Raw genomic sequence first — 21110 nt, 5'->3', positions numbered from 1 at the left:
TCTTAAAGTAGTTTTTTTTTTTTTTTTTACAAAAATTTTAATTTTTTATTAAAAATTCATAACGGACACAAATCATCTTAGTCTGTTAGTTGGGAGCTTAGGCTATCAATTAATGAGTTCGTCTTAATTACCCTTCATGATAGGCATATTTATAAGGAACATGCAAATACAAAAATGATTAACAAAGCACAAAAGAATGCATAAAATTATATTAAATAAATGAATAATATAACTACAAATTCAGAATACTGCTTCTTAAAGCAATTTTCTTTTTTTACTAAAAAGCTATTTTAAGAAGCAAAACGAAAGCCATCCGAAACAAAACCTCAAATTTAGGATTTATGTTGGATAATTATTATATTGTTTTCTAAAGCAACTTTTTAATACAAAAAATTCTAATTCAAAAATTTTTAACTAAAAAACAGCTTTAAAAATAGTAACCGTCCCAAATAAAGCCTTAATATTGTTGGGCATAAACAAGCCTACATACCTGAGATAGATTTGAATACCTGATATATTTAAAATCACAGCTTTATATAGCTTCATTAGCAGCACTCATCACAGAACAATAACAATATTGAGTCAAAACACTAAAGCTGACCAAGAACAATTAAGAATTATATATATGATTAGAATCACTAAGAATACAATGTAGGCTTGATCCCATAATTAATTATATTGCCTTCATTCTAAATTGCGTTTACATCACAAAAATAAATACTAAAACAAATGAGTAAGACTGCATACATCAACTTATTTCCTAAACTCCACATGAACCAGAAATCTCATGTGCTGGCTATGCCTTCTTTAACCATAATCTCTTAATGCAGAATCCATAAATGATTGGAAGCCACCACATGAATCCTAATAAGCAAAACCTGGAGGTTCAATGAGTTTGTGGAGGATCAAACTACCAAACTGGCTCAAAAGCCCCATCTCAAATCCAAAAGAAAGCTGTATTCAAAGGACCTTCAATGCCGCACACTTTATGGCCCAAATTTAGGTTTCGTTTGGGACGGCTTTTTTATTGCTTTATAAAGTAGCTTTCAAGTACAAAAATTTTAAATTTTTACAAGAAAGCTGTTTTAAGCAGTAAGAAAGCAGTTCCAAACGAAGTCTCAAATCACAGAAACCATTATGAGTAGCCAAATCTCGCAGGAAAACCATGGTGGTAGCTGCCTGTAGAACCACGAGAGAAAGGAGTTCCTCCCTGATGGTGATAATTATACATCTGATGTGGTGTGCGAGGGCTCGAATAGTTTGAATAGTCAGAATAGCGGCGTCGAGAAGATGACGAGCTAAAGTTGCCAGTCCTTAATGATGGAGTGGCGGGAGATCCCCAATCCTCCATTGTTTTATGTTTCCTTTTAGGCAGGTAACCTGTATCATCAACAATCCAGCCACCCTTTACCTTAGACTTCACAGGTCTCGTGTTCTTATCATAATAAGAACTTCTCTTTCTATGCTCTCTGCCAAAATCTCGAGGCAGGGACTTCGAGACTTTGGCATCTTTTTTAACCTTCAATCGACTAACCATGGTTGGTGATTCCCCAAGGCGCTTTACGGGCTAACAAACAAATATTTGCATGAGTCATAAAACTTAATAAACTGCACTGAAAGCTACAAACAGATAAGGTCAAAATCACCTTGAGCTCTATAGTGCAACCCCTTGCAAAATGCCCTTCTTGACCACATCTGTAGCAAAGAGTAGGTGGGGTAGCAGCAGTACTTTCACCCCGTTGCTTTGCACAGCCCTGAAAGATTTTGTTTAACAAAAGGCTTAGGTTCGTTTGGGATTGTTTTTTTACTGCTTCTTCAAGCAGCTTTTTAATACAAATTTTTTAATTTTTTACTAGAAAGTTATTTTAAAAAGCAAGAAGAAAACCGTCCCAAACGAAGCTTTAATAATAAAGGTTTTTGAGAAATCAAAGACGGCACAATTGATAAACAAGATAAAGTAGCCAGTCAGCTTACTTGGCCACTATGACCAAACTCGGCACAATTGTAACAAGATATTTCAATTGGACCATTGTCCTCGTAATCCACACAGCACAGATGGCCATATTTCTTGCAAATGTAACATTGTATTTCCTGCAAATTCAAAGTAGACAAATATATCTTATGGACAAATTTCACCTCTAAAGCTCTAATCATTAACGTTACACTTTTAAAAAGCATGTGATGCAGATTTCGGCATTCTTGATGTAGGCATTTGTGCTTGACCCAAACATGAAGACATGAAATGAAGTGTCAAAAGGGTTCTTAAGACAACATTAACCTTCATATCAGTAGATGCATAATTTTTTCTACAGGATGCCATATCATGTCCTAGATCTCCACAGCGTAAGCATATTATAGATTCTTCAGAATTGTTTTTGTGCTTATCTGGACAGTCCTTTGCATGATGGCCTCTTCTTTTGCATGCAAAGCAGTCTAGTCCCTGCAAAAAGATCAAATAACATATCAATTCCAGCACACTCACAAACAACTTTCGCCAAAGAGAGATGCAATAACAATAACAACAATAAGCCTTTATCCCACTACGTGAGGTCGCACTACATGAATCATTTTCTCCATTGTATCATATTAAGAGTCAATTTCTCATTTAAATCTGATAAAATTGATCATTTTAATACTTTCTACCAAGACTTTTAGGTCTTTCTTAGCATGTGCCAAATTTAATATATCTACTCTCATAACAGGTTCATCAGAAGGTTGACATTTTAGGTGACCAAATCATCTAAGGCAAGACTCTCTCTAATCTTATTTGCCACTTAAACTACTCCAACCTTTTCACATATATACTAATTTCACATTTTGTCTCTAAGTGTAAAGGTAGTCATCCAAAATGAGCATTCCCATCTTTGCAAAACTTAATCCACCATCTTATAAAAGTTTCCCTTAAGTTTGAGGGGTACTTTCTATCACACAATAGGCCAATGCATTCCTCCACTTCAACCACCAACTTAAATTCTACTAATAATATCCCCATTTATTTAACTATCGCTTTGAACAATAGACCCAAGAGATCTAAAACGTGCACTCTTTTTAATGACTTAATCACCCAGTATCACAATTCCGTCATTATATATAGTACTACTAAAATCACAGTCCATGTATTCAATTTTAGATATACTCATATAAAAACCTTTGAACTCTAAGGTTGACCTCCGTAATTCAAGTTTTTCATCAACTCCCTATTTAATATTATCAACAAGAAGAATATCAGCAACAAAAAGCATACACCAAGGTACATCCTCTTGCAATTGTCTAATAAAAACATCCATGATTAAAGCAAAATGATATAGGCTTAAAGCTGATCCTGGACATATAATCCAAATGAAATAGAAAAATAATTGATCAAACCACTTTGTGTTTGAATAGAAGTAACAAGTCTTGCATACATATCCTTAATGACTTGTAAGCATTATTAACAGCTTCCTTTTCCAGAACTCTTCAAATAAATCACTTCTCTCAAAATTTTATCATATGCTTTCTCTAAATCAATAAATGTCACATGTAGATCCTCCTTACTCTCTCTATACTTCTCCAACAAATATATAACTTCCATAATAAACCTACCCAATATGAATCTAAATTGATTTTGAAAAATCTTAATATCACATCGTAACCTATGCTCAATTACTCTCTACCATAATTTTAATGTATGACACAAAAACTTAATTCTTCTATAATTTGCACTCTTGTGCATCATCTTTACTACAACATGCTCCTCCACTTACCTCACATCTTTTGTCTTCAAAATAATATATAAATTTTTAATAAGCCAAAAAATTCATTGACCGCCTAACCATTTCAATACTTAGATTAGAATATTACCAAGTCCTACTACTTTACCATATTTCATTTTTTAAAGCATCTTCAACTTTGATTTTACTAATACGATGATAAAAATAAAAATCTCTATTATCATTAGGGTGCCAAAGTCACTAAGGTCAATCATATTCTCACAATCTTTATTGAAAAATTTAACAAAAAATCTCACCCACTTAAGTTGAACATCCTCTTTTAAGAAAAGCAACATTTTGATCTACATCCTTAATGCACTTCACTTGAACTAAATATTTACTTCTCCATTTTTTTTTGTTTGGCTAACTTATATGTACATCTTTAGTCCTCCTTAGCATCTAATCAATCATATAAATCATAAAAAACTAAACTCTTTGCATCACATATTACTTTCTTAGAATACTACTAGCCCCTCTATATATTTTCTAATTTTTTGAGCTTTTACATCTAAACCATTTTTTATAACAAAGTTCCTTATTTTGATATTTTCTTGCACATTTTTATTACACCAGCTATTTTTGCTATTAAGAGCTTTTCATTTTGATTATTCAAGTACACATTTTGTAATACTTTTAATATCACTAGCTCATTTTACTCGCATAACATTAACTTTATCATTCTTATAAATGATAAGTTCCTCTCTGTTCATAAATAAAGTATTAATAATAATAAAATCATAAGCTAGAGCAAAATCTAATAATCAATATGAATTTACTAAGTCTATTCTTATAAATGATTAAATGCTCCTTTCTTCATTAATAAAGTATTGATAATTACAAAATCATAAGCTAAAACAAATCTAATATGATCCTACCACCTACATTAGTCGCTCCAAACTAATAGCTGCCATAAATTTTTTTAAATTTTCTACCACTTTACCAACATGTTTATTTAAATCTCTTCCAATAAAAAATTGTTCTTTAAAAGGTATTTGTTGTGTTAAGTTTTCTAAATTGTTTCAAAATTTTATTTTTGAACACACATACAAACCTACTTGAGGAGCATATGCTTTTATAACATTAATAATTTAGCATCGACAATAATCTTTAAATCTATAATTTTATATTCAATTCTTATTAATTTTTACAACATTATCCTTCAAACTCTTCTTTATAATCATGCATATATCATTTCTAGTTTGATTCCTATATGAAAACCAAAGCTTAAAGCCTAAACTATCAATCTCCTTATCATTTCCCCCAATCCATTTAGTTTCCTAAATACAAAGAATGTTTATTGTCTTAATAACTATAATATATGTTAATTTTATTAATTTATCTATCAGAGTACATATATTCCAAGTTTCTATCCTAATTCTAATTACATGAACTAGCTTCTCTGCCCACATCCGTCCATGATGTGGGAACCTTTGCTTATTTAAAATTGTACCAGGGCACTGATGTAGCGACTCTTGTAGACTTTTCACTGTATTCTGACCACACAATGCATCGCTTCCAGGGAACGCCCTGACATTAACATAATTTATTAAATGATTCATGTCATAATTGTTAGACAAGCTTTACGCTAGTCTAGCATTAACATATTGTATTAAATGATTCATGTCATGGTCGTTCAATAAGTTATACGATGGTGACTATCTAACGCAACCCTCTATTTTTCTCATCCAAAGCTTGAGACCTAGCAACACAAGTGTTTCTCCAAAGAGAGATGGCAAACAAAAAGTAAAGCAGAAATAAATAAGGTTCATTTATGCTAGACCAATGTCTACTGGAAGAGAGGAAAAAGGATGCATATTGCTCCATAATAGGAATTCCATAGTACTATCAGTAAATAGAAACAAAGCATTATTTACTCAGTTTTCAATCTTTCTTTTAAAGAACAGTATGAAGGGATCTAAATATATGCATAACCTGTACACTGTATACAATCTGAAATTCAAGAAAGCTGATGTTATGAGCAACCTAGAAGAATAAAGCATCTCTCAGGCTAGGTTTTTGTTCAACACTTATTCTGTCTAATTATGGCTAATGCACCGCAGCAAAACTAATATCAAAGATAGATTAAATTATGCATTCAGATGCTCATGTCTTAAGTATGTTATAATTGACATTTGATAAAGAGGAACTATATGATAAAAATAAATTTGATGCAATTGCAACAAGGAAAGCCAGGAAAATTACACGGCCCTTCAATAAGCAGCTGCAAAACTCTCATATACCCTAGGTGAAGTAAGAAGCAAGCATAAATCTCTACAAAAAAAGGAAGAGCCATCTTCTTTCTGAAAAGACTAGTGTGACTTGAATGAATGATTATGTGTGCATAAATTTTCAACATAAGTTCATGCAAATATAAACATAACAATATGATAGACATTAGAGGACATATCAAGGATCCTAAACTAGAAACAAAACCATTAAAAAAGATTGTGGCACTACAAACATATGTCACAAATTTTGTAATATTAAGGATGGAAAACGAGCAAAATTAATATAACTTTACATATAGCATTAGTAAAAAAAATATAAGAAAATGAACATAGCAATGAGCACGAGAAATCTTACTGGTAAAGTGTTTTATGATAATTGAAAAGTAGTCTTATTCTAGAGTTTGATAAGGGAAAAATAAACATTTGATTTCAATCTAAAATGCATGAAATTAAGATTGTTGTACCACATTATCATGATCATCATTTCAAAAACTGTAACTGCAGCCTACAGATTCCAATAAATTTAGCTCTCGGTTCATTTCAACTCAATGATTAAAATAAAAGACTCATGATTTTTATTTTAGATGCTTAAAAACTCAAGAACATAGTGAACGAAGATAAATCTAAAAAATGCTTATGTAGCATAGGGAAAGCACCTCCCTCCCTCCCTCCCTCACTATCTATTGATTATATCTCTATTATTATATTCATTGAATCTCATGATTTCCATTTTAGAAGCTGACAAACCTATGTATATTGTAAAAGAAGATGAAAAGAAAAAAATAAAAGAATTATATACCTAAAACAAAAGCCCGATCTCCCACCCTCCCTATTATCTAGAACTCTGTTCATCTATTACAGAAATAAACTCACAAAATAATTATAAGACAGTTGAACACAATCAAAAGTCATGAAAAAGGCTAGTAAATAAACAAACATATAATTCAATTCTCATCAATCTCTGGCTTAAATAAAAGGTATGAAAATTAGAGAAAAACAATATACTGTGAACCTAACCCTCATTAGAAACTAAGAGATTAAGAGGGTTGGCGTTAAACTACTATGTAATGAAAACTAAGCCCAACCTCAAATTGACCAGACTAAACTTCAGAGCCAAACAACAAGCTAAAGAGAACCTTATGGGGCTGTTTGGTAGCAGGATTTAGGCCGGATTTGAGGCGAATTTGAGCGAAATCCAGCCAAACGGCCTAAAATGCAAAACCAAATCTCACGGCAAGTGAAATCCGGGATTGACGGAAAATTCCGCCGATTCGAGCGAAATCCGGGATTTCGGAAATCCTATATTTTGCGGGATTTAGGAAATCCAGGCGCTAGAGTAAGAGTCCTTGTATAAATCCTGCTTTATAGCCAAACAGTCACACAGGATTTAACTAGATTTATCATAAATGTTACCAAACAGTTTTCAGGATTTAACCCCTCAGGATTTCGTAAATCCAGGATTTGAAGGATTTACGAAATCCTACTTAAATGAAATCCTACATTCTACCAAACAGCCCCTATATCTGTTCCCTAAAAGTTAATAAACAAATTACACTATTACCTGCAAGCACTCCTTAGAATTGTGCCCGAACATCCCACACACAAAACATGGCTTCTGACGCCTCTCCGCCTTGCAGTTTGCAGCTATATGACCTTCCTCGCCGCAGTTGTAGCAAGTCTCGCAATTGCCATCGCCCGGGTCAAAGTATCTTGGGCCACGCTAAGACATAGAAGACAAATTGTAGTGGACAGAACAAATATCTTGTAGTAAAGAAAAGTACTTCACAGAACATTCAATTTAAACCAAGAGAGAAACTCTCACCAGAAGTTTTCTCAAAACTAGGTTGTTAGATTCTTCATTGCCAACTTGCATCACAGAATTAGAAGATCCAGCTGGTTTCTCTTCCTCAGCTGGAGCGTCAGGCCGTTCCTACAATCAAATGCCCCGCTCTTCACACATTCCAGAATACACAAATTTAAGATGGACATTGGACACCATAATTAATACCCAATTCATTAGGAAAGGCTATTCCTGTTTCTGGTATTAATGAAACAATCATAGATTAAAACTTGCACTAAGCATATTATACAGAAAAAAAAAATCCTTTAACCCCCAACAATAATAAAGATTAAGCAAAAAACTTTTTTTTGGCGAGTGAAGCAAGAACCTACCATTACAATCAGTTCTTCAACTTCCTTCTTCTTCCTCTTCTTCGGCCTGCTTTTCCGCTTCTTCTTCACTTCTTCTTCCGCCCCCGCCAAAACCCCCTCCCTTCCTCCTGCGGCTTTCCCATTAGGAGTAGCCTTAATTTCATCGGCCGATGACGTAGAAAGATCTATGAAAAAGTCCCGACCTTTCTCTTTATCATTGGCCCTCTTCCGCTTGGCCTCGCGTAGCTGAGCTTTAGCGACAACCGCCAAGCTAAGGTCTTCGTTCGCCTCATCATCGTCGCTACTTAACAAGATCACCGCCTCGCCAGCGCCGTCCTCAACCCCCGTCTCGCTCTCTTGCTCTCTAGATCTCCACCACCGGCCCATCTCGGAATTTGTGAGAGAAATCGATGACCGACCCCGCCCAACGCACGATGTCGACCGAAGCGCTGCTAAGGAAACCCTAGATGCTATACCGTCTGAAAGGATCGCGTACTGTTCTAAAAGAGAAAAAAAAAAAAAAAAAAAGATTATTATTATGTTAGAAACTTAGAATAGTTTTGTCACTTTTGTGTACCATTCAATTTTTTTTAATTTGTTTTAATTAGTTTAATATATAGAATTTATTCTAAATTTGCAATATATTTATTCTAAAATAAATCTAAGGGTTATTTGATGCTTGATTTATAAATGATTTTGGTATAAATCCTACCAAATGATATTTTTGACAACTTCAAATTTGAAGGTGGTAGATTCCTAATTTATTAAATTTTGAATTTTGACGTGTTTAGAAGATTTAGGAATAAAATCATGCATGATTAGAGGGGGAATAAATATGAGATAACCTTCACTAGCGAGCTTCCATTGCGCCTTCATCATTTCATTTTCGTCAACAACTTCAAGTACGAGAATAAGGGAGTATGAGGAAGAAAGATAGGGGTTTAACTTGTCGCAGCTTTCTCATTGCTTCAGAAAATTTATTATGTGCAGACACCGGATGGTCTCCATAGACTAATTAGAACACGTCATGTCATTTATTTGCTCGGTACAGCTCGGTAGTGAAGCTTGGTGCCACTCGGTACCGGGTGAGATGACGCGTTCTGGTTGATTTATGGACCGTCTAGTGTCCTCACATAATAATTTCTCCATTGCTTCGCCGTCAGAGGTTTAAAAATTTTGGGTTGGAGAGAAATAGGGGAAAGAGATGAATTTTGGATATTAGATATGTTGTTATAAGTTTATAATTTAGCTAAATTTAAATAAGAAGTATTAATTAATTTAAGATTAGATAAAATTAATTTTATCTAATAGTTATATAAACTATTAATTAATGATTAATTGATACATCATTTTATACTATTATGATTAGGGGTGTAAGTGAGCCGAGCCGGCTCGAGCTCGACTGGTTTATAGGCTCGCAAGCCGAGCTTATTGAGCTAACGAGTTGAGCTCGAGCTCATTTAGTAAACGAGTTCTAGTTCGAGCTTGACGAAGTTCGGCTCGTGAGCTCGCGAGCTGGCTCGAACTACTGTTTAATTTTTTAAAAAATCAAATATTCTAAAAAAAATAAACCAAATATTCAGCAACAGCTTATTAAAAATATTTTAAAAATCAATTTCAATAAATGCTAATAAATGAAAAACATCTTTTCAATTATAAAATAATAAAACTTTTTTTCAAAAAATATATATATTTAATCTAAAAGCTGCTGAAGAAAATCAGCCTTTTTCTTTTCTAATAAATGCTAAAGGCATTGCTCACGCCAAGTCTTCTACTCCACCTGTTTGAAACGGGCGGATTTCTCAAAAAAAAAAAAGGCGGTAAGATCAAAAGCAGGCTGCAATGTTACGAACGAAAATGAGTAGCTCAATATAGTGTTGCGAGTCGTGCTCGAGCTCGAGTTCGAGTTGGGTATTCGACTTGCGAGTCGAGCTCAAACACCCCCTGACTTGAGCTCGACTCGACTCGTTTACACCCCTAATTAATTTTTTTAATTTAATATGATAAAAACTTTATTAATATGCAATCAAATAAATCAGATATGAATATATTGATTAAAAACTTAAAATCATTTTTAATAAACAATATTACTAAACTAAAAAGATATTAATGCAAGAAAAATTTTGGGAAATGCCCCAAATTTTTGTATTTCCCAATTTTTTGCGAGCAAAAACAAAGCTTTCATAGGTAATAGAAATTACATGAAATTTCTCAAAAACATCTTTTATATCATATAAAGACACTTACAACAAATGACGCTTACAAACTTATAAAAATAAAACAACACATACGACTTCCTAAAATTGTATTTCTTCCATTGCTTTGAGAAGAAGGATACATGTAGGGTGGTCAGTTGCGGCGAGAAGAAGGAGGTTAGAAGTCCGAGACGAAGGATAGGAGGACAAGCTCTCAAGCTTTCCCATGAAGGAGAGGAAGAAGAAGTGGAACAAGCTCGCAAGCTTTTTCAACAAAACCCTCAGGTTTACATCTCCAAAAATAACTCACATAACATCCTTTTTTAACAAAACAACACCACATATTTATAGGAGAGAAAAGGGAGACAAACAACCACTTGAAACTAATAAAAAGAGGAAAATAAAAGGCCAAGAAGACATTCCAAACAGCAGCTGAAAAGGCACCCAAAATATCAGCCAAATTCATCCCAATCTAGCTTACAAGGGGAGGAACCAGCAGAAACTGAGGAGGCCAGGAATAAGGGGGCGGAACCCCAACAGCCTTTTCACTGGAACAACAACAACCATGGGAAAACCGAGAAGACCAAGGGAAAGTCAGGGGAACAGTAACAGCCAAGGACCCAAATCGAGAACAGCAAGCAGCCCAAGGCCCCAAATCGAGAACAACAAGCAGTCCAAGGCCAAGAAGAATTTCAAGATGATTTGACCCCCCCCCTGTCTACATCAAATTCTCCTCTTGTTGAAAGAATTCATCTCCTGATGAAGCTTGAGTTTGCTTTGAATCTTGTACTGAGGTTTCCGAAGGTTGATTGCATGGACTATGACTCATGACTCAAAAAACAAAACTCATATGACACCAAGACTCATACAACAACTTGACTCAATGACCTAGGATATACCAACTTGCTCTGATACCAAATTGATACAAGCAAAAATTTGGAAAAAACCCCAAATTTTTGCGAGCAAATGAAAAAGCTTCCTAGAAAATAGAAAATGCACCAAAGAACACAAAATAGACAAAATAAGAAACAATACAACTTTTTATAATAAAAAACTCTTACAAACTTTGACACAAAATCAAAACACCTAAATGAGCTCTTCTTTGCTTGATTGAGAAGAAGGATACAAGCGGAGTTGATCTTACGGGGAGAAGAATGAGATTAGAAGGCGAGACGAAGGAGGAGATGCTCGCAAGCTTTCCTAAAGAGAGAGGAAGGGATGGAACAAGCTCACAAGCTTTTCCAACAAATAAACCCGCATGTTTAGGCTCCAAAAATCACATTATAACTCTCTTCTAAAAACTCTAAAACAGCTACAAATATCTCCTATATATAGGTAAAGAAAGGGAAGCCAAACAGCCACCATACTACTAATTAATCCCATTAAATCATAGAAATGAAAGGCCAAAAGACACCACAACAGCAGCTGAAAAACCACCCAAAAATTAGGCCAAATACATCCACAAACAGCCCCCCCCCCCCCCCCCCCCCCCACCCCCCCCCCAAAGCCCCCCCAAATCTGCACATAAAACAGCAAGGAAAGCCACGGGAAGCATAGCCATTTAAGAGGAAGAAGAATGCCAAAAGACACCACAAACAACCCACAAAAATTGCACATAAAACAAGGCAAAACAGCACCCAAAATCTGCACAGGAAACAGCTAGAAAAAGCCACGGGAAACCCAGCCAGCAAGCCACGGGAAAGCAGCCAAAGAGCGACCCGAAGAGCCAACACAGGAAACAGGGCAGGGAATTAAATTGCATTATTTAGGTGCATTTCTCTAAATAATGAAATAACATGAATATTTGACCAATTGTGTGTATTATGAAACATAAGATAAACTTTTTCTATTCTTGTACACCAATTGAACAAGCTTATTAACAAATATTATTTTAAAACTCTAGATAAGCCAATATCGATTAAGCAATTTGTTGTGTTCCAAGGTTGACTTGACTAAATTTCACACAAATTTGTCAAAACATCTTAACGGGTCCAAGTATGTCAATTTGAGTCAAATGAACCAATTGGTCTAGTCAAATGCTAATTGAGCTTTTTTCCTATGGTAAACATATAGTCACTAGTTTTAGGCCCTATGTTCAATCATTTTGATCAATTTGATGGTTTAGGTATTATTAGGCCAAATAGATTCATTTGGGCTAACTTAGGGTCAAAGGTCCAACAATGCTATTCCAAAGCATACTAGGCTCAAATAAATCATTTTTAACATATTTGGACTTATTGGGATGGATTCTTATAGCAAAAGCATTTAATGGAGTCAAAGGGTTTAATGGATTTCAGGTCAGGGTTATCTATAACTCAAACCTAGGATCACAATCCAAATTAGAGGGTCTAATTATCAATTATACTTAAATCCATTATAGTTGAACCACTAAGGAAAGATGATTGAATGTTTAGACCATCAACTAGGCCTATTATATCCTATCTTGTTTAAGTTTGAGATGTTAAGGTAACGGACATATTCTAGTGTCCGGAACCTTCCTCTGTGTAAACCTTCTTTATTCAAGTCTATATATAGACATGTACCGCTGTAATAAGATGGTGATATGTATATACTCTTTCATTCCTTTCTTGATTCTATTTTGTTTCCTCTGCTCTTCCCTCTGCTCTTTATGAAATCTCACATGGTATCAGAGCTAAAAAGCTCTCACAGCGCTTCTGGATCCTTCATGGTGGAAGAGGACTCAGCAGGCTCGCGTCAAAACATCTCGGCGATCTCCAACAGAGAGACAGACCTTCTTATCCCTCCTCATCTCAAGTTCTTGATATCAAACATCAAGAATCTGGTTCCCACCTCTCTTACATCCGAAAATTACTCAATATGGAGACTCCAACTATTCCAGCATTTCTCTGCAAACGGCTTCGATGATCATCTCACAGGTCACTCCGTTTGCCCGCCGGAGACGGACGAGCCCGAGCGACATCGCTGGACTCTGATCGATCGCAACCTTGTCTCAGCGTTGCTCTCCACGATCTCTTCATCCATACTTCCATATGTGATATCTCTCCGCACCGCTCACGATGTCTGGACAACACTCGAACGTCGTCTTCAACCCACAAACCAATCTCGGGTAATACAGCTAAAAAACGAGCTTCATCAAGTGCAAATGTGCGATCGGGCAATGCATCAGTATCTAGACCAAATCAAGAAGATCGTAGACAACATAGCAGCGACCGGATCCACGGTTGACAACTAGGATATAGTTCTCTATATTCTCAACGGACTGCCAACCACATATAACCCGTTCAAAATAGCAATCCGAACCTCCTTGCATCCTATAAATCTTGATGATCTATATTCGCTATTAAGCAACGAAGAAATAAACATCCAACACCAACAAGCTCAAGAAACTCTGCACTCCGACTCTATGGCTCTCTTCACAAATCGCAGCCAGAACTATAGATCGAAATCCTCCAAATTTCGTGGCAGACCGAATGCTCGCCCTTCGGCTACAGACCCCGCTCGAAAGCAAACCTCTGACTCTCAAGTGTCCACAAGAAATCAATCCCAGATACTTCAATGCCAAATCTGCGGAAAGATGGGTCACTCCTCGATAAATTGCTGGCATCGGTGTAGTCTCAGATATGCACCACCCACCAACCCACGGGCACTCACGACACAACAACAGCAAGCCGCAACAAGTGACTGGAACTTGGACTCGGGAGCGTCCTCTCACCTCACAGTGGATGTCAATAACCTGCAGCAATCCGCACCGTACAATGGCCTCGACTCAATCTCCATTGCAAACGGGAGCAATCTGTCAATACAAAACTCGGGTCAGGGCATTCTTCCTTTATCTGAACCCAACAGTAAGCTAAACCAGAACAACATCTTACATGTTCCTTCAATTTCTCATAACCTTATTTATGTTTTAAGATTAACGTCTGATAACAACATTTCAATATCATTCACCGCTCATGAGTTTGTTATTAAGGATCTTCAGGACAATCAGGTGCTTCTCATGGGACCAATTCGTAATGGCCTTTACCACATCAAAATTCCTACCAACCGTGAAGAAACAGCTCTTCACTCTGCCCAGGCCTCCAAGATCTCTTAGCACGCGCGTCTCGGCCACCCTCAAGATCGCAAGCTTCAAAATCTTGCTCAACAAATACCTGAAATTTCTTTAGATCCCAATAATAATGTCTGCATTTCTTGTAACGTTTCTAAGAGTCATAAACAAGTCTTTACTCGTAGCTCAACAATTTGTAATAAACCCTTTCAGCTCCTTCACTCGGACGTTTGGGGGCCGTCTCCTTCCCTTTCTTTTAATGGTTTTCGTTTTTATGTCATTTTTGTCGATGATTTCACGAGATTTACATGGTTATATCTTCTACAAACCAAGGCTGAAGTCTTTACCAAATTTCAGCAATTCTGTGCTCATATTAATAACAAATTTAATTCCAAAATTCAAATCCTGCGTACAGACGGAGGGGGGGAATTCAACAGCCATGTTTTTCGCAACTTCTTGGTTCAACAGGGCATCACTCACCAAACAAGTTGCCCTCACACACCAGTACAGAACGGAACTGCAGAGAGAAAGCATCGGCATCTCATCGAGTTAACTCGTACACTTCTTCACGCGGTAAATCTTCCGAACCCCTTCTAGGCAGAAGCGGTATCTACGGCAAACTATCTCATAAACAGACTGCCCTCGTCTGTCATCAAAGAATAAACTCCTTATGCTCAGCTACACGGTATCTCGGCATCCTATAATCACCTGAGAACATTCGGATGCCTTTGTTTTCCATGGACTAAACCATATGCTACCACCAAACTATCCCCAAGATCTCAGGAATGCATATTCTTGGGATACTCCACTCAGCACAAAGGATACCGCTGCTTCGATAGAGCTCACAACCGCCTGTACATCTCTCGGCACGTAGTATTTCACGAAAATATATTTCCCTACGCTAATCATACCTTGCCTCCCATAGATAATCCATCACCTACGGACAATTCTCCACTTCTGCTGGTTCCCACATCCACACTACCATTCAACAAAGTTCCATCCGAGGGCAACACAAATTCAACCTCTCACACTCATCCGCTCAACACTCCTGCTTCTCAGGCCTCCAGTTCGCCACTCCCAATCGAAACATCACCGGCTACCTCGACCCAGCACGGCTCGCCTACAGGTCCTCCTCCTCGACATCAGATGCAGACCAGACTAAGATCGGGAATCTCTAAGCCAAAAAAAATGTTTACACTAGCTGCGAATCCTTCCGAAAATTCCACCCCATCATCCTATACCGAAGCAGTCAGACACGCGCACTGGCGATCGGCGATGTCCTTAGAGTTCCTTGCACTTCAAACCAACGGCACCTGGACTCTGGTACCCCCTCCGACCGATAAGTCAGTACTGGGCACTAAATGGACCTTCAAGAAGAAGCTGAACACAGACAGCACCGTTCTACAGCACAAAGCAAGGCTCGTGGCACAAGGCTGCTCGCAAGAATTCGGCATCAACTTCACCGAGATTTTCAGTCCGGTCGCCAAAATGGTAACCATCAGATTCCTCCTGACCGTTGCTTTAACTCAAAAGTGGCCAATAAAACAGCTAGACGTCTCAAACGCCTTTCTTCAATGCGACCTGGACGACGAAGTGTACATGAAACAACCAAGAGGATTCGAGGACACCATCCACCCAAAGCACATCTACAAACTGCGGAAATCAATCTACGGGCTCAAACAGTCTCCGCGACAATGGTTCCAAAAGCTCACGAGATTCCTACAGACGTTGGGATTTCACTTTAGTTCGGCGGATCCGTCACTTCTAACCTTCACCAAGAACGGCACAAAACTATTCATTCTCATCTACATCGACGACATTCTGATAACCGGCAACAATACAATTTCTTAGACGAAACACTCCAACGTCTTCGATCAGAATTCAGACTCAAACAACTAGGAGACATCTCCTTATACCTAGGAATTCAGGTTATTAAAACCCCTTCAGGTTATTTTTTGTCTCAATCACATTACGCACATAATCTCCTCTCTATGGCAGGTTTTATGGACTATAGGCCATCACCTTCTCCCGCTTCGCCTCGTCCCTCAAAGAACACGGACAATCAATCGTTTGCAGATCCCCAATTGTCTAGAAACTAGCTGGATCTCTTCAATATTTGTCAATTACACGGCCAGACATCGCCTTTGCCACAAATACCATCTGTCAACAAATGCACGCTCCTCGCAACAGTGATCGCACTGCCCTCAAACGACTGCTTAGATATCTTAAAGGCACGCTGGCCTTCGGTCTTCCAATCATCCCAGGAACACTATATCTACAATGTTACACGGACGCTGACTGGGCCGCCGACGTCACCGACAGAAAATCAATTTCAGGATTATGCACGTTCCTCGGACCAAACTTAGTCTCATGGTCGGTCAAAAGTAGAACACGGTGGCTAGATCGTCAACAGAGGCCGAGTACAAATCTCTATCCGCGGCAACATCGGACGTCCTATGGATCCGTCGCCTAGCCACCGATCTAGGCATTCCGCAGACAGCACCAACAACCATTCACTGTGACAACATCTCTGCAATTGCGCTCGCTAGCAATCCCATTTTTCACGCGAGGACCAAACACATCGAGATTGATCACCATTTTATACTCGGACACATTCAACAAGGTCACATCCGCATAGCTCATATATGCTCAAACGATCAAATATCCGACATTCTCACTAAGACGCTCCCAATCAATAGATTTCTGGATTTAATATCCAAATTGACCATTCGGCTACCGAAAGATCAATTTGAGGGGGAGTGTTAAGGTAACAGACATATTCTAGTGTCCGGAACCTTCCACTGTGTAAACCTTCTTTATTCAAGTCTATATATAGACATGTACCGCTGTAATAAGATGGTGATATGTATATACTCTTTCATTCCTTTCTTGATTCTGTTTCGTTTCCTCTGCTCTTCCCTCTGCTCTTTCTGAAATCTCACAAGAGATAGGGCTAACCTATAACTAGTTCTAATCAAACCTAATTAAGAGGGAGGATTGAAATGAAGATTTGAAAAATTCTATGGTCATTACTTATGCTTTAATAGGTTCAAAATATGTCTGGTGGCTATCATAGTTAGCTCATTATGTAGGCTGGGTTAATGTTCTAGCTAAGCCAAGCTAAGGTGTCAACTTAAGAATGAGTTAAGGATTATAATTGAACTCATAAATGGATTTGATGATTGGCTTTGATTTGATCAATCACAATAAGAATTAAATCTAAAGTTTGCTTGCACCATCATTATTGTGAGTTAAAGAGTTAAATAAGAGATACTATCCTTAGTCAAGTGCATAAGGCCAAGATTGGTCATGGCTAACTCAATATAGAATTGAAAACAACTTGACTTAGGGTATGTTTGAGACAACTTTCTCATTGATTTGTTTTTTAGACAACAACTACAATTTTATTTGATTATTGTATTTCAATTTTTTTTGTGGCGGAAAGCTGCTATTTACATTAAGAGTAGCTAAGTTGCTTTCCATACAAAAAACATCAATGCTAACTTTATGGAATGCTATAATCATCCCAAACAGACCCCTAATTAAACCCAAACATTAAGTAGCAATTGAAGTGTTACAAATTTTGATACCACCATGGGTATTGTTTATCAAAAGATGAGTCATACAATATCAATATAATTCCACTTTTAAAAATTTTTACATCTTAAAGAGCATAAAATATGATCAATGTTTGTTAAATACCTCCTTAATTGATCATGTGCAATTTTATGACGGCATTGTCATGAAATGACATATTAGATGGCTGGTGAAACTATTCTAGAATTTATATGTATTCTTTGATTTTAAATTAGTTTTATAGTAATATTTGATAATCTTGTATGTAAAGGTATTCTCCAGTGATATAATTTTATCTTAATTGCAGCTCATCTTAAATGATTCCAATGACATTAACACCAATGACGATGCTTGACATCACTTGTGTTAACATAATATATTAATATTAAGCTAAGAATCAAACTTCTTTATCATGAATGTGATCCAACATGTTATTTACATTAACAAACAATTTTGAATGTATTACAACTAATTTTATTATAGAAATTTATTGAAGTTATAAATAACATAATTTCAACATCATGCCATTTGAAAGTTGAAATTCTCTTAAAATCAAAATGACATAATTTTATGATAAACTATTTTGGGAGAAATATACACATGCCTTTTGATGCAAAAAGTGAAACTAAAATTCTATGATGAAGAACAAAAGCATGCATAAAAATGAATGAATGAATTAATTAAGGCGCCCAAACAAAGTTTTTGATACTTTTGCGGGACTGATTTCATCATCATCTACGCTTCACTGTACGAATGAGATGTCATTGTATCAATCATTATCTCTTGCATGGATTAAACGAAAATTTTGAGAACAATTGTGTCCTCCAGATAGAAAATTGGATTCATAAATGTGATAATCAATCTATTTTTTAAAGGAAAGTCGGAACTCTGATGAGGAATTGAAATTAAATCCTTACAAGCAATTCACCACCTATTAGAAGACGACTAGAGATTGTGAATCTTTTTGTGATTTTTACCTTTATCTATAGAAGGTATTTATAGGTGAGATGAAAAAAAAGGAGTTCGAATTTCTTTTATAACTTTCTTAAAATTTTAATAGTGTTTGTTATTTAATACATTAAATTTCATTTATTCTTTAAAAAGTTTTATTCTCTTATTTTCTAAGAATCAAAAATATTTTTGATAAACATTTAAACATTGTAATGAAATCATCTTAAAATTCAAAGTTTCTAATCCCATCTTCTCCTATTAATGGAAAGAGCGAACTCATATAACCTCACTTACATAGTAGACTATTTCAACTAGATTAGACGGTGTTACTTTTTTCTTTTTAAAGATTTTCATGTGAAACTTTGGAGCTTCTTCTAAATAACATTTATTTGTGTATGTTCATGACTTTCGTATAAACTAAGGCTTCATTTGTGAAAACTTTTTAATTACTTTCTAAAGCAATGTTTTAGTACAAAATTTATTTGAACTATAATTTTTTTGTACTAAAAAGCATTAAAAAAAAAGCTCCAAGTGTAAGACAAGACGCAAAATTATCTATATAGCCACAATTATTCAAGCATATTACATTGCTAATTTTAGAAGTTAGATACATAAATATAAATGTTTATATGATATATATGTAAAGTCTCTTTTAGAATATTTTTTTTTACTGCTTTTCATTTTGAGAAATATTAAAATTCTAATTTTCCAATTATTTGATTGCACGTTTAAAGATTACTGGTATGATTTTCTTGCTCTGCTATTTTATTTTGCTTAGTGTATAATCTGCAAATATGATTATTGTTATTTTTAAGGCAATTGGCCCCTCCATTGAAGTTCAAGAAATCATGTTCTTAATACAAAAATCACTCCAAAATGAAGCTTTCCAACATAAAAGTCTGCCATAACATAGGCATGTCTCTCCTAAACAACTCTTCCTCTGAAGATTGGAGCATGTTGCATTAAAAGTTACAAAACTAAGAGACTATTTGGATTCAAGTAGGATTTAGTAAATCCTCTAAATTGAGATGTATTAAGGCTTTGTTTGAGACAACTTACTTACTACTTTCTAAAGTGATTTTTTTACTAGAAAGTTGCTTTAGAAAGCACTAAGAAAGTTGTCCCAAATAAAATCTAAATCTTGAAAGTGTTAAATCCTGAAACATTCCTTTACCTCTTTTGCATGCTTCTTCAGCTAAATCCCATAAATCCATTGAACCATTGGGTTTCCTAAATCCATGATTTAGGGCAAAACGGTAGACAACAACGTGAAAATGTGAAATTAAAATTTAAATTATTGTGAGATTTGAGCAGATATTTTTAACATTTGACAAGATTTACCTAAAATACTGCTCAAACCATGCTTAAATTCTATATCAAAAAAGCCCTAAATTAAACCATATATTCCAAAGATGAAACAAATAAATTCCTCAAAAAGAGTTAAAAAACATGCATGTGAAAATATTGTACTTAGTAGTAACATAAGCTAACATTATCTTGTGATCAAAATAAAAAATTTTCTAAATAACTTTCACTATTTTCATTGAAGAGATCAAGTTATTTTTGTAGAATTTCATCAGCAATTTTCCATCTCATGCAAGAAAAGCCATGCTAGTCTTTCTATTTGGCAAAATGATATCCTTTGGAAGAGAATGCAACAATATAGTGATTTTTGCCCAATAACCATGAAGATAAAAAGGGTATCAAGGATAGGAAGATATAAACTTTTAAATCTTAATTGAATTGTATCCAATTGTCGAATTAGTATATAAGTTTCAATATAAAAATAATTTAAAAATATTTATTGCCTAAACATAATATTGTTTTTAGGAGAATAATAATCTGAAAATAATAATAATAATAAATGTGACAGGCTTATGACATATTTGATGTTTTTTTTTAAACCCAATAGCATCTAGTTATTGGCCCATCTATTAAGTTATATTAGGTATGGGGCATTAAGATTCACAATTAATGTCATTTACATACATCATGATATTAAGAGCAAAACAAGTAGAGTTAGCAATCATACTTTATATCATGGCTTCTTTATGTATTTCATTATGGGAAGCAAATACTTGGCCATCACTAAGGCCATGTATACTAGTTAAAGATAAGTACTTTAAATTGTTTAATTGTTTAGATTCATGTTTTGTAACAAGTAGATGGGAAAATTTATTTTCTTAAGGAAATGTTGAGGTAACTAAGGAAAATTCTAAACAAGTGAAAG

General features: G+C 35.5%; 1 protein-coding gene across 2 annotated transcripts; it reads right to left on the bottom strand.

Annotated features, from left to right (window-relative positions):
• Window positions 1-597: 597 nt before the first annotated feature.
• On the bottom strand, window positions 598-8627 carry LOC110105468 (protein AIR1). Of its 2 annotated transcripts, none has more exons than XM_020834996.2 (7): window positions 8150-8627; window positions 7800-7907; window positions 7536-7697; window positions 2279-2440; window positions 1975-2091; window positions 1647-1754; window positions 598-1567 (listed from the first exon to the last, which is right to left on the bottom strand). In XM_020834996.2, exons 1-7 carry the CDS (start codon window positions 8513-8515, stop codon window positions 1136-1138), a joined length of 1455 nt encoding a protein of 484 aa, XP_020690655.1. In that variant the 5' UTR covers window positions 8516-8627; the 3' UTR covers window positions 598-1135. The 2 variants fall into 2 exon arrangements, with proteins under 2 accessions (XP_020690655.1, XP_020690656.1); XM_020834997.2 differs by having other exon boundaries at window positions 7539-7697.
• Between the last annotated feature and the right edge of the window lie 12483 nt (window positions 8628-21110).

The sequence above is a fragment of the Dendrobium catenatum genome, unplaced genomic scaffold (genome assembly GCF_001605985.2).
Source record: "Dendrobium catenatum unplaced genomic scaffold, ASM160598v2 fragScaff_scaffold_621, whole genome shotgun sequence".
Lineage (NCBI taxonomy): Eukaryota > Viridiplantae > Streptophyta > Magnoliopsida > Asparagales > Orchidaceae > Dendrobium > Dendrobium catenatum.
The sequence above is the reverse complement of the archived record's forward strand: the minus strand, read 5'-3'. Positions and strand labels throughout refer to the sequence as shown.

What these genes read in the sequence shown, in the direction of transcription:
- LOC110105468 (XM_020834996.2), bottom strand. Translation starts at nt 8,515, where the DNA reads ATGGGCCGGTGGTGGAGATCTAGAGAGCAAGAGAGCGAGACGGGGGTT. An exon ending in CTAAGGAGTGCTTGCAGGTA is followed by an intron (nt 2,441 to 7,535) that starts ATAGTGTAATTT and finishes ATCTTTTTGCAG; the next exon opens with GGACTAGACTGCTTTGCATG. An exon ending in GTTGCACTATAGAGCTCAAG is followed by an intron (nt 1,568 to 1,646) that starts GTGATTTTGACC and finishes TTTGTTTGTTAG; the next exon opens with CCCGTAAAGCGCCTTGGGGA.